The following is a 13935-nucleotide window of genomic DNA, read 5'->3' as shown; positions in this document are numbered from 1 at the left end:
TAATTAACATCACACTATTTATAAGAGTATTCTTATACTTTTTATAAGGTAGGGATTTATAAGGTAGGGATACTATTGCTCTTAGCTTCTTGTTTTAAGTGTTACATTGAATTTTTTTCCACTATTCACTTTATCTATTTGAATTTTTATCCAATTCATTAATCAATGATAGTGATAATACTCCCTCCATTATTTTATTATATGTCTATTTTCCATTTTGCACGGGAATTAAGAAAGTTAAAGATTTCTTTAAATTAATAATTGGGAGTATAAATATGCATGTGGGGTTAGAGAGAGATAGAGAGAAAGAAAAAAATGGTTGAGAATTAAGAGAGATAAAGTATTGGGAATTGATGTCAAAGTACAAAAAAGAAAAATAAAAAGAAAAAGGATGACAAATCAAAAAGAGAATAAAGTACAATCTATCAATAGAAATAGGCATTTAATTTTGATGACCCAAAAAAGGAATACAGACATATAAGGACGGAGGGAATACATATGAAACAATAAAGTCTTGTATATATATAAAACTACTTGATGAAGCTCTTTTGTATTTTTTCAAATAAAATATTTTACTAAATGTATATTTATCTAATAAACTTTGTGATATTAGCTTGCTTACTACTTAAATTTTTTTACTATAAAATGAATTATTAACTTTGTTTTGCATATTTGGATAAAATTCGTAATATAAAAAGATAATATTCTATTTCACAAAGTTTCATATGTGGCTGGTCACACTGTGTGGTTGGGATTACTTGATCATGAATTACTTGGTTTGGTTGGTCAAGGGTTACTCAATAGATCATGGGTTACTCAATCGATCAGGGGTTACTCAAACGGTCAAGGGTTACTCGGTCAGTGTTTGGTGTGTCTCAGTCGGCCACACGATATGGCCAGTCACATAAAAAAACACTGATTTTATTTTTATATAATCTATAATTTTTAATCAAAAACAAATTGCCTTTTTTTTCAATGGCTAAAATATAACATTTTCTTACGTGACGCTCTAAAATTAATCTTACGTAGCATAATCCTATTGTAGCGTTTTAAAATTATTAATTAACTCCCCCCCCCCTTTTGGTGTTCTACCCGGTTCACCCTTTGGGCTAATCCGGATTCAGGGATCAATTTTGGGTGGTTAAGTTCCAATCCCCTCTTAATTGTTGTTGCGGGGGATCGAACACGGATCCTCCCTACCAAGTGTAGTCCCAATCACCACTACACCAACAATCAATTGGTGAAAAAAACTCCCTTTTATATATACTAGTTGTGTGCCCGGACAATGCCCAAATTGTCCTAAACTTCATGTTATTATCTAAAATATTTAGACATACGATATTATATCGCTTATTTATATAATAGTGTACTTTTTGGAGAGTCTGTTATGTACACCCGAGTTATTTGCTCATTAATTTTTGCTCATTTTATAAATGAGCAAAAAAAAAAATTTTACTCCAATTACCCGGGTGTACAGTACATTCGAGTGTATATAACAAATTGTATACTTTTTGTAGTTTTATTTGTAAATATATATCTATGTTATATTAACTTGATATTTTTTATTGTACCTAAATTATTTCTCATGAACTGAAAGTATTTTTACCAAACTAAAATTATTTTTTCTGATTAAAACTTATTTTTACTGATTTTCAGTTTTATTAAACTATATTATAAATGGATCTCATTTTAAAGAGGTTTTAAAAAAGAATTTTATGGTAGAAATAGTAATGAGTTTTAAGATATTTTAATTTTGTATATATGAAATATTAGAAGTATATCGATAATAAAACACTATACAACATTTTTATCTTAAAAAAATCTATCCAAAATTTGCCAACTTAGCATCCTATGTGTCACAATAATATCTATTTGTCGCCTACATGGCTCGACACTTGGCGAAAAACTAGAATGCCAAATTGTCGATATCTCATGGTCTAACTGCGAGATCGACTTTATATATTAGTGATGATATGATATGATACTAGTTTTGAGCACGGACGATGCCTATTAATAAAATTTTAGGATAAATTTTTTGATTTTTTATTAATAAAAGGTCATGTAAACCCTTTTGATAATGCGTGATATTTAGACATATATATAATATTACATCGTTTATTTATATAATAGTCTTTTTTTTTTTGTAATGAATAAAAATATTTTATTTATATAACCAACAAATGAATTAAAAATGAAAAAAATGTTACCCTGTATTACTATCATTAATTTTTCTCCTGATTGATTCACCCCAGAAAATTACACTTGCGTTTGGTCAGTTTGGGTTCAAGCAACACCATAACTAGACGGTGTAAACCGTGTTAATTAACGAAAAGCTACTTGACCATATAAGATCAGTTTACACAGTTTACACCAAAATTGGAATTTTGCACCAGAAAGCAGCAATAGAACCTTTTTCCTTCCTCTAGGTGACTCTTGGAACATCCGAACTGTTTACACCAGGAGAGAATGCCAGTATAAATGACAAAATTTCAAAAGTTTGGACGTATTGAGGCATTTATTTCCTGGGATATGCAAGTTCTTCGTCGCTGATTAGTGGTTAGCAGTTCAGTTTTCATCTGCAACATGTAGCAGGGAGTTATTATCAAAGTTTCAAAGGCCAAACATAGGATTCCCATCATAGTAGAAAAGTCCCCAAACACTTGAAAGATCTCTAGTTTACCAACAATATATACAGGAGAAAAAGAAGCATACACCAGTGTGCTTTTGACTACTGCCAATTGTTACATACACATGTTACAGGCTCAATTTACAAAATATTAGACTACTCGATAAATCAAAGTTTTGGCACTTTCAGAAATAGTTTTTAAAATTTCCATGTGAAATAGTTTAGCCCTTTTACTTTAAACTTTACAAATCCCAAGGATATATCACAAGGGTGGAGACTGTTAAAACTCTTCCTTCAGCCGAGCATCAGCCTATGGACCTTTACTGGAACACTTTCTTTTCTCCCTTACATATCAATATATAATTATATATTTTGACAGGAAACATCATACATGTAAATGTTCAATACTAAGGCAATAGTTACAAGCAATAAGACCCTGTATTATCATAAATGGAATTTGACGATAACAAATATAGTGCAATTATTAGGCCCGTACCTTCCTTAACATCATTATGTACAAAAAAGCTGGCCGCAACAATAAGATAGCACAGCACAAGCATCAAGCCTTTAAAATAATTTGAAGTTCCTTCCTGAAACAATTGACAAAATAGATCAGTATCAATCCAGCATTAGATTATGTGCTCCTTGATATTGTACTTCAAATTATTTTCTACTGATACACCCACAACTAGTTAATAGGCCGATTAGTAGAATAACAATCAGGGCCATTTTGGTAAATGTTATTTTCTAGCACAAGCTTTGAGTTTTAACTATAACGACAATTACTGTGGAATGGAATGAAAAATTAGCTTTTTACATTTACATACTACCACAAAGTTCTTATTGTTATTGAAGCTTTTCATTCAAATTAAGTGGTGAAAAAACTTGATTAGGATAATAAATAAATAGATTAAAGCAGATGGCAAACCTGAAGCATAAATGCAACCACTAGAACTGTCACAAAAAGAGTAGCAGTCTCGAAAAGTTGAAAGTTCAGATCCATGGGCTGGCCCATCATCCAACCAACTATCACACAAAAGGGAATCTGCAAAATCAAGGGTACCATCATCATAAGTAATCCTCCCCAGAAGTCTGTAGTTGAGTAAAGATACTTTCTCACTTTATGAGTCAGTTCTGCAGAGACACAAGCTTTTCCAAAAAAAGACCAAATAAAACTAACACATAGCCATTCATTGATGCAGAAACAGATAGGCAACTACTAAAAAACATCAAAGTGAAGCCACAAAATCACCGGGTCTTTGACAATCCAAGTAGTGGCTATAACAGGAGAGCCTTTGAGGTAGATTATCAATGCTTTTAAGCTTTTATATGGAGCATCATTTGACTAGATTGAGCAATATCTATGAAATGCTTACTAATATCCAACAGAGAAGTATAAATGAAATCTCCTCATAGTATAAAAGATAAAATCACCTCTATATATGGCATGTGCACACTGTCATAAAGTACACTGGAACCTTCAAACCCAATTTTATTTTACAAGCAAAGAAAAATAACTCTCCAAGTTAACATATATAATGACTTCTATCAATAAACTCAAAATTGTCTTTTCAAGATTAAAAGATCATTAAAACACAAGAAAATGATGTCATAAGAATTTAACAAGATTAAAGATACTCACATGTTCGCTAGACTGAAGTAACACGTATAGCATAAAACATATAAATGGTCTGTAACAAACTAATCATATCCAATTCGTATGTCAACTTACCACAAACATTGATATTTGTGTAGAAGAGCCAATTGCTACTCCAAGACTGATGTCCTACATAATCCATGGAGTATCATCGTGAGTTATTAAAGTCAGTAGACGCACAAGACGGAGCATAGAGTGAGATTCAGAACTTACAAGCTTATCCTTTACAGCAAACATGATTGCACTAGCATGCTCAGCAGCATTGCCCACAATTGGAAGTAGAATCACACTAATAAAAGCAACGGGCATATTCCACGAGTCAGATGCACCCTGAAAAAGGTTCGAGCAAATTAAAAATGTTGTCTGACTGCATCATTATCCATCAGTTCAACAATTCGACATTACACACCAAAGATCAAATGAATCTCTTAGAAAGATTGTTCTTTATGGCAGAGCTTATATGCATAGAATCAAATCTTCCTACAAGATTATTCAAAACATGAAGACAACTTACACACTGATAAGACTCACATGTTTTGGGCATGATAATAATGAAACCATCACATTCAAATGCAGAGGTTTTAATTACAAAGAACTGCAGCAAGACCAAGAAGAGCTTGATGGAGGATCATCAAACATAGCTTTGTTCAATTATTGTAAAGACATACTCCAATCCCTAGAGGAAATTTTGCAAAGCTCATGGATTTTCAAGCAGGGTTTTTCTTTGGGAGTCGATTCCCAAACAGTTGCTTTTATCGTCAACAGAGCTCTTTTGTGTTGCTTTTTTCTTACGATTTCACCTTCTCATGCCTTCCCTTAATCTACAACTTTTCACAACTTATTTAAAATGTTTTCTCTTATAAAGTCTGTAACAGCGTTATCTCAGCAGTAAGGTATTTCATTGCACAATGGGTTCAATGTTGGCCTGGGTAGATGTTATCAAAGCAATGCAAAGACCTATCATCGCTCTTTTTTATTTTTTTAACCATAGAAATCCAAAATTGAGTGGCTGCATTAATTTCCCCAGACTGCACTGTCTGCAACCTGGTTTTACACAAAGAATCTTTTATTTTATAAATTCCACCACGATGAGGAACATGCCTCATGAAGGCACTATGTTCCTAGGTTCTACACTACAGTGTGCCTTGAGCGTTCTCAAGGACTGATTATGGCCTCCTCAACCAAGCCTTCAGCACACCTTCGCTGGTGTGCAATTGTAGAATGTGCTAAATTGGTAGGAACAGAAATTGTGCAGTAGATAGTCCAGATGGAAAACTACAAAAGGCAGAATTCTTTATGCTTACATACCCATTATAGATAAAAACACACATTGATTTGGTATAAGCCTACCAACTCCCCACGACCCCACCCCTGGTTCCCTACTAAAGAAAAAGGTTTTGAGCCCCACCTTCCTTCAAAAAGCAGACCATATCCATAAAAGCCATGCACCAGTAAAAATTAAGAGCTAATATTACTTTCATGAAATATATATAAATAGATGTAAAGAATTACCTGTATAGCATCAACGAGATATCCAGATAATACTGACACCCATAAGGTCAAAATAGCAAGCCAGGAAATTGCTTCCCAGTAAGTTATCTCCGGAGCTTCCTCATCATCAGATTCTTCTACAGTATTGACCACTTCCTATATCATTTACAGGAGTTAGAATGTGAAAGGTATCATAATAACCTTAGTATCTTCAGTTAAGTAATAATCACCATTAAACAGAATAAGTCTTTCAGACAATCATAAATCTAAGGCTGTGCATGCCTAAGCCTTCCAACCCCACCATAGACACAAAAGCCTTGATCAATATGCAATAAAAACAATAAAGAACATAAGATAAAAAGATATAAAGGATAAAGATGATCTTATCCTTTATAAAATATACTTGGCCAGCTACCCACTAGCATGAAGTATGTACAGACGTACAGTACACAGAATATCTCCTCAGTCCTACATCCCAATTATCGGTTTTTGGCATAGACAAGACTTATCAGATAATAAAATTTCATCATCAACTGTAAAAAAAGGAACATAGATATTGCAAACCTACCCCATCAATTGGATCATAGAGATTGTGTTGACTTCTTAGCTGAAAGTATAGGTAACTTGCATATGCCACCAGCATGATACCACTACTAAATCTTGAAAGGGAAAGCTCTGATTTGCCACGATGCACCTCAGTATGTGTAAAATGGAGCACAGCTGGAAATGTTATACCCATCACAGCCATTAACAACAAGCCAGAGTTCATTACAGCTGCAGACTGCAGCAAAAGTTACACTAGTAATCAATACATTGTCTTGAAAGACACATCTAATAGATAAACTAATACATCATATTTCAAGTTGATAATCCACTTATGAAATACCTTGTCAAAACTCTGGATTTTTGGATGATGAACAACCCCACCAGTGAAAAAGGCACATCCAAGAACTAATAGCATATTCGACAAGATGGAGCCCAGTAAAGATTGTTGAACCACTCTGATCATACCAATCTTCAATGCATATATGGAAATAATCATCTCTGTAGCATTGCCAAATGTGGCATTTAACAAACCTCCCACTGCATGCCAATAACTCTAGTTAGTCCACCAAGTCTAATGCAGTATGAATATACAAGACTCATATTGCTCTCCCAACAGTATACTGAATCCAGTATAGAAGTATGAACCAGAATGAACAAACACCAAAAGAAACTGACGAATTTAATACTACTTTTATTTCTAAAGGTTCTTGACACTTTATCTTTTTCATGATTGCCAATGTAACACTTTGATTATAAGATCACTAACTATTAATTTGTGAAATATACAAAGAGTTGATTTGGGAAAAAAAAAAAAAGATTGAGATGAATCTATTAAGACCCCATGTGAATATTTTTTTTTAATTTTTTTAATGGTATAAATTATGTACGATAGTCAAGATGGAGTTTGTGAATAGTGCAAGAAATCGAAGTCTTAAAAGCTTTAGACATGGAGCCATGGAGGAAATATCTTTGAAGGTGAAAATTACAATTTTTAATTACCTGTAGGGCCTGTATAAAAAGCAAGCTGCCTGCATCATAAATGAAGGAGTAGCATCCATTAATAATCAATTATTTGCAAAATTGAGGAATTAGTGAGCTCAATAAAACAGAACATGCGTACTCTGTTGCATAACCCAAACGCTCAGCCAAAGGGGTGATGCCTAACAAACTTAAAAAGAAGATCCACCCCTGAAATCCATACAAGTCCCATAAGTAATATCAGTCTACAAACCATCACTATAACAGAAAATCTGACATGTCAAGTGACAGCAATAATGTCAATTTGGATGAACTCAGGAAAAGCAATTACATAGACAGTAACAGTGGAAGATTGCTTTTCATACAATACCTTCATCTGAAAACAATAGTAACAAGTCCTACTTTTGAATGTCCAGAAAAAGTTATCAAAAAGAAAGGATAATGTCTTTGTTGTAAATGAATGACAAAGAGATATGGAATTGAAAAATTCTTATACAAAGGGATGTTGTGAAATCATGCTAAATCTTGAATTTATAACAATGAGTCATTGGCACAATGTAGCAATTTATTTTGAACAAAAACACGGACTAACATGAAGAAATGTACTGCTTACATGTTTATCAGTCAAATAGTGTAGCAATATTGCCAAAGGGCCAAACGGTAGAAGCACATTTATTTTAGCTTTTATTACAACTGTGTGTATACTTCTAAAAGGGCTGACACGCAGCTTCTTTAATAAATGTGAATTTGGAACTTCTCTTGGAATCGTAGAAGATGTTTCAAATTCTAGAGGGTGCAACCCCTTTTTGCTGGATTTTGAAGAGCTAAGCGGAATGTCCTCACCAAACTCAAGGTCTAACTTGCCATCAACTGATTCCATCTGCAAAAAGCAAATTTGACTGATATAATCCAGGTGCATGATGGGAAGAACGCAACATGTTGCATTACAACAAAGGCAATGCATCCGGAATCTCTTAAGACATTGATTGTTCCGAGACCTAAGCGTAATGAGATCGAATCACGGTCATTCCATAATACAAAGCCCATTTTGTAAGGGATTAATAACTTGTACTTCTATTACATACGAACTATATTTTTAAATCAGATAGTGAGTCTGTGACACCTGTTCTAGACTTGTTATTCTATTGTAATTTGTTTTTTTTTACAAGAGAGTATCATTTGATGTAGTAACAAAACCAAAGTAAATAGTATATAATGCAAATTAAGATACAAACATTGGCATTAGAACATAATTTCACCCTTATTAAATAGGTCATGTACGCAGTAGAAAGACTAAGGAAAAAGTATGCACAAAGGAAAGACATACATTAATCAACTAACATTGAACTTAAGGTATCGAATGCAATGAAGTCTAAAGGGCATCCTCTCACATTACAAAACTATCCTGAAATTGTACTGTCAAGCATCATCAACTAGATATCATATTAGTACCTCGTACACAAACCTGTTCCTACATAAATTGCTATCCAGTAAACAATCAATTAATCAATCAAAGCCTTAATCCCATAAGTGGGGTCGACTACATGAACCAAAAGTGATTAATGGATAAACATCTGTTGACATTCTTATCAATCAGGCAAAAGCATACATCTGACATACACCTACAGTTACATTCCACAGATACAAAGAATACACGAGTCGAGAAACAAACTGATACATCAAACAAGCAATTGAAACGAAAGAGAGATTATCACATTGCATACAACCGCAAAACATTGAAGTCATGGACAAGAATTAGATCGATTGCAAATTTAAAAGCAAATATCTAGCAAAGTCCGTCCAGAAGTTCATTGTTACAGCTTCAGACATACTATTGTACAATAAACTTCAATATCATACCATTAATGTGATAGCTATAGCAAAGTCAGTTGAGAAGCCCTCAAGTTTTTATGAAGTAAAGAACTTAGCAAATGTACTACAAACTTCAGTACTTAACACTGAACCAAGAAAACCCCACAAAACGAATAAGCAAATTCAATTCTTAGTTATAAAGTTAAGTATAATAAAGTCAATGTTGATCAAATCTAGATACCCTAAATCACAAGCTAAATCAGATCAACTCAAAACACATAAATACAAAAAACCAAAGTCAAATTTATTATTAATCTGACCAAATCGTGAACTATACTTTATAGAAACAAAAACAGAAAATAAAATTATAAGAACAACTTCTACTACCTCTTTACCAAATAAAACTTGGTGGGTGCTTCAAAGTTATGATTTTTGACTGCTCTTTTGTTTCTTCAGTAATCAATATTATGCAAAGTTCAAAGCACTTCAAACAACAACAAAATCCCACAAAAAATGTAAGAAAAATAAAAAGATCCTTAATTTTTTGATGGGTATTTTCTTGTTTAATTGAATCAATGAAGTTGAGAATAATAGTGAAATAAATTCTAAGATTTGAAAGAAATAGAAGTCGTTGGTAATGAAGGAAGAAGAAGATGGGTAGCTCTGTCAATGTGAAGCTTCCACGAAATAACCCCCATTGAAATTGAATAGAATTATTAATAATCAAAGTGGGTTTGAAACTAAGTACATTATTTAAGATTATTTTTAGGGGGATTAAATTAAGATTTTTTTTAGTTGTTTAGTCTTTTCTCGTCTAACTTTGACGGTTATTAGAGCAAACTTTAGGACCAGACTACTAGACATTTGGGAGGCAAGAGGGATCTCATGGATGAGAGAGAAACGGCTATATTTTATTTTTTTAATTTTTATTTTTTAAAGAACTTTAAGGTCAATTAATGAAGTCTGAGCAATAATTAATAATGACTGTTTTTAATAATGAAATGAAATTTCGTTCTTAATAAGTAGAATAATTTTTTTTTTATTAAAATAATGTTTATGCTTTGTTAAATTTATCAATAGTGTAATGTAGGGGACGTGATTATTATGGAGCTGTATAATATAAAACAATTTGTATAAATATTACAGATATTTCTTCGTATAGTTAATAAATGAAGCTTCATGTATTAGAAATAGGCATTACATGAAGCTTCAATTTTTATATCTTTAATAAAAATAGTAAAAAGATTTTCAATATCTTCGTCATTAAACACCTTGTCCCTAATTATTCTTGAGGCTTTTATTTCATTTCTTATTTTTCTTGAGGCAACACATTTCGAAGAAGAATGAGAATGATGTTTCCTTCATCATTGTTTATGCTAATTTTCATCAAGTGGGATTGAATAACAAAATCTAGGCTACGGATCAACTAAATAAAACCAAGAATAAAAGTAATGCAAAAATAAAGAAATGACACGAGGAATTGGTGACGCGGAAAACCCAATGAAGGTAAAAACCGCGGGTAGAATGAGGATCTACCAAACTTTCACTATGGAAAAATGTTTAAGGAATTAAGGTTACAATGTATGCTTAGATTATTTCGGTAGCTAAGTTGCAGTGTGTTCTTCGTTTGACAATGCCCTCCCTTTATATAGATGATGCCTAGGGTTAATCCCTAGCCGTTGTAAGGTGATAAATTTCCTCCCTTGATTCTCGAATTAGCTCCTTAATATCTCCACTCCAGTTCAACCCACTAACGGTTGTATCTAGCTGCGCAAAGACTTAGTCTTCCACGCTTATCACTTCCTAGAAATATAGGAGAACAGTTGGTGCGTCCTTCGTCCGTCGAAACTGGCTTCACTTCGTCAAGGCTTCAGTCTTCATCGAAGTTTGATCTCGTCGTCGACATTGGCTGACTTTCATTGACTTTGAGTTATAGAATTTTACCCATAACAACCATCATTTTCTAAAATGGATAGACTAGAATATGTCTATGAATTTTGTTGGAAATAATGCTAAGGAAGTTCTTTATGTTGGAGGGATAAGGAAGGTTTTACTTGGTTTAAATATGTGTATTCATACTTTGATGTTTGAAGTGCTTTCCCTATTGTTGTGGGCTAGAAGGGGGCATCCCCGCGCGTGCGCCACCGCTGCCGTCCGGCTGGTTCGGTTCGTGGCACGTGCGCGGTGTGGTGTGCCTACCTTTTTGGGCCATCCATTAGTTACAGTTTTCTTCATTTTTATAAACTGATCTTTTCGAGTTCCTAATCTCTTGCATATTAAGAGAGATCGTTGTGTTAAATCTTGGGGGGCAACGCCATCTCTGATTGCACCATAGTCGGGGCGAATTTTGCTTCTAAGACAGTGTTTTAAACACGTCACAGCTTTACACATACATTAAACAAATTCAGCCCACATTTCAATCTATATATTTTCTGATTTTACAGTATATTCAACCTACAATTTAGAAGCAAAATTCTTACTGTAATTTCAGATCATGGATTTTTCGATCTCAAAAACCCTTCTCGATCTTTCAAAACTTGAAATCCTTGATGGGACTAACTATAAACGTTGGTCTCAGAAGTTGTTAATTTTCTTCGAGTAATTGGAGGTCGATTATTATGTTCTTGTTCGTGACTGTCCAGTTCGTCCAGAAATCGGAGGTACCGCTGATGCTTCATCTTCTGCCATAGACAAACAGATCGCTAAATGTGAGAAGCATAACAAGTTCGTTCGAGGTCATCTTCTGAGTCACATGTCCAACCCGCTGTTCGATATCTTCTTTAACAACAAATCTGCTAAATCTGTTTGGGAGGCTCTTGAGAAGAAATATGGGAATGATGATGCGGGAAAGAAGAAGTATGCAATGGAAAAGTGGCTGAAATTCCAGATTGTTGATGACAAGTTGATCATGGAGCAAGTTCATGAGTACGAGAACCTGGTTACTGACATTTTGGCCAAGGGTATGAAGATGTGCGAGGTGCTGCAAGCTAATGTTCTGATCGAGAAGCTCCCTAATTCGTGGTCCGACTACCGCAACCATCTCAAACACAAGAAGAAGGATATGTCACTTTAGGAGCTCGTCGGTCATATGAAGATTGAAGAAGCCAATCGCCTTAAGGATAAGGATTCTTCCCCTTATGAACTTTCTGTTAAATCTAACATTGTGGAATCTTCTGTTCCAAAACATGACAGCCTTGACAGGTTCAACAAACAAAACAAAGCTGCTGCAAATTCCAAGAAGAACCAAAATCAGAAACCGCTTGGAGTTCAAAACAAAAAGAGCAATAATTTCAAGAGAAAAAACAAATCTAGAAAAGAGTAATGGTGGCTTCTATGTCTGTGGAAAGCAAGGCCACAAGGCATGGCAATGCTACAACCGCAAAGATGCATCTAACAATGGGCAAAAATCATACCAGAATAAGAACTAAGCCCATACTGCTAAAGAATCTGATGATGTCATTGCTGCCGTAGTTTTTGAGATCAATCTTGTTGGCAACAAAGTAGAATGGGTCGTTGACACCAGAGCCACCAAGCATTTCTGTTCGGGTAAAGACCTTTTCACCGAGTTCCACGACTTTGCCAAAGCTGATCATGTGTTCATTGGCAATTCTAGCAGTTCTGAAGTTCTTAGTAAAGGAAAAATTCTCCTTAAATTAAATTCTGGAAAGTCTTTGTCTTTGCAAAATGTTTTGTATGTCCCTTCTCTTCGTATAAATTTAATTTCTGGTGCTCTTCTTAACAAGGATGGTGTGAAACTTGTTTTTGAAGGCGAAAAGTTAGTGTTATCTTGTAATGGGGAATTTATGGGGAAGGGATATCTATCGGGTGGGCTATTTATTTTAGAAACTGTATTTGTTGCTGATTCTATTAATAAAGCTTCTACTTCTGCTTATATTCTTGAGACTTTTGATCTTTGGCATGCTAGATTAGGACATGTAAATTATGGTTCTATGAAACGCTTGCAAAACATGTCTTTAATTCCTAGTCTAGTTTGAAATGGTCATAAATGTGAAATTTGTGTTGAAGCTAAACATTTGAAACCATTCAAACCTGTAATTAGTAGACAAACTGAATTGCTTGAATTGGTTCATACAGACTTAGCTAACTTTAAGAATACTGTAAGCAAAGGCGGCAAATGATATTATATTACCTTTGTTGATGACCATTCTAGATATACCAAAGTGTATTTGTTAGGGACCAAAGATGAGGCGGAAAACTTTTTTTTAATTTATAAGGCAGAAATTGAGAATCAATTGGACCGTAAGATTAAAAGACTTTGGCAAACAGGGGGGAGAGTATGGAACCACCTTTTTAAAAGGACTGTGTGAGAAAAATGGAACTATCCATGAACTTTCTGCTCCCTATACTCCCCACAAAATGACATTGCTGAAAGAAAAAATAGAACTCTTAAGGAGATGATGAATGCCATGTTGATTAGTTCTGGTTTACCTGATAATATGTGGGGGGGGGGGAGGCCATTATTTCTGCTACTTATGTGTTAACAAAGTACCTCATAAAAAGCTTGACAAAACTCCCTATGAATTGTGGAAAGGCCACGTGCCTAACCATAAATATTTGAAAGTGTGGGAGTGTCTTGCTAAAGTTGCCTTACCTTCCTTTAAACGGCAAAACATTGGACCTAAAACCTTTGATGCTATATTTGTTGGTTATGCTGCAAATAGTGTAGCTTACATGTTCCCGTGCTTAAATGACACATCTATGTGTGAATCTAGAGATGCTGAATTCTTTGAACATAATTTCCCTTTGAAGAAAAATAATGTATCTCATGATGTGACTATATTTGCTCCTTCATCATCTTCTATGC

General features: G+C 34.1%; 1 protein-coding gene across 2 annotated transcripts; it reads right to left on the bottom strand.

Moving 5' to 3' along the window:
- Positions 1–2185: 2185 nt before the first annotated feature.
- On the bottom strand, positions 2186–9818 carry LOC145579068 (vacuolar cation/proton exchanger 3-like). 2 transcript variants are annotated; one of them, XM_081636344.1, is made up of 12 exons: positions 9498–9818; positions 7912–8178; positions 7441–7508; positions 7320–7348; positions 6661–6857; positions 6343–6555; positions 5796–5930; positions 4497–4613; positions 4359–4412; positions 3555–3671; positions 3123–3216; positions 2186–2576 (listed from the first exon to the last, which is right to left on the bottom strand). In XM_081636344.1, exons 2-12 carry the CDS (start codon positions 8176–8178, stop codon positions 2566–2568), a joined length of 1302 nt encoding a protein of 433 aa, XP_081492470.1. In that variant the 5' UTR covers positions 9498–9818; the 3' UTR covers positions 2186–2565. The 2 variants fall into 2 exon arrangements, with proteins under 2 accessions (XP_081492470.1, XP_081492471.1); XM_081636345.1 differs by having other exon boundaries at positions 9506–9818.
- Positions 9819–13935: the final 4117 nt, after the last annotated feature.

Source organism: Chenopodium album, chromosome 14, assembly GCF_948465745.1.
Source record: "Chenopodium album chromosome 14, dcCheAlbu1.1, whole genome shotgun sequence".
Lineage (NCBI taxonomy): Eukaryota > Viridiplantae > Streptophyta > Magnoliopsida > Caryophyllales > Amaranthaceae > Chenopodium > Chenopodium album.
The sequence above is the reverse complement of the archived record's forward strand: the minus strand, read 5'-3'. Positions and strand labels throughout refer to the sequence as shown.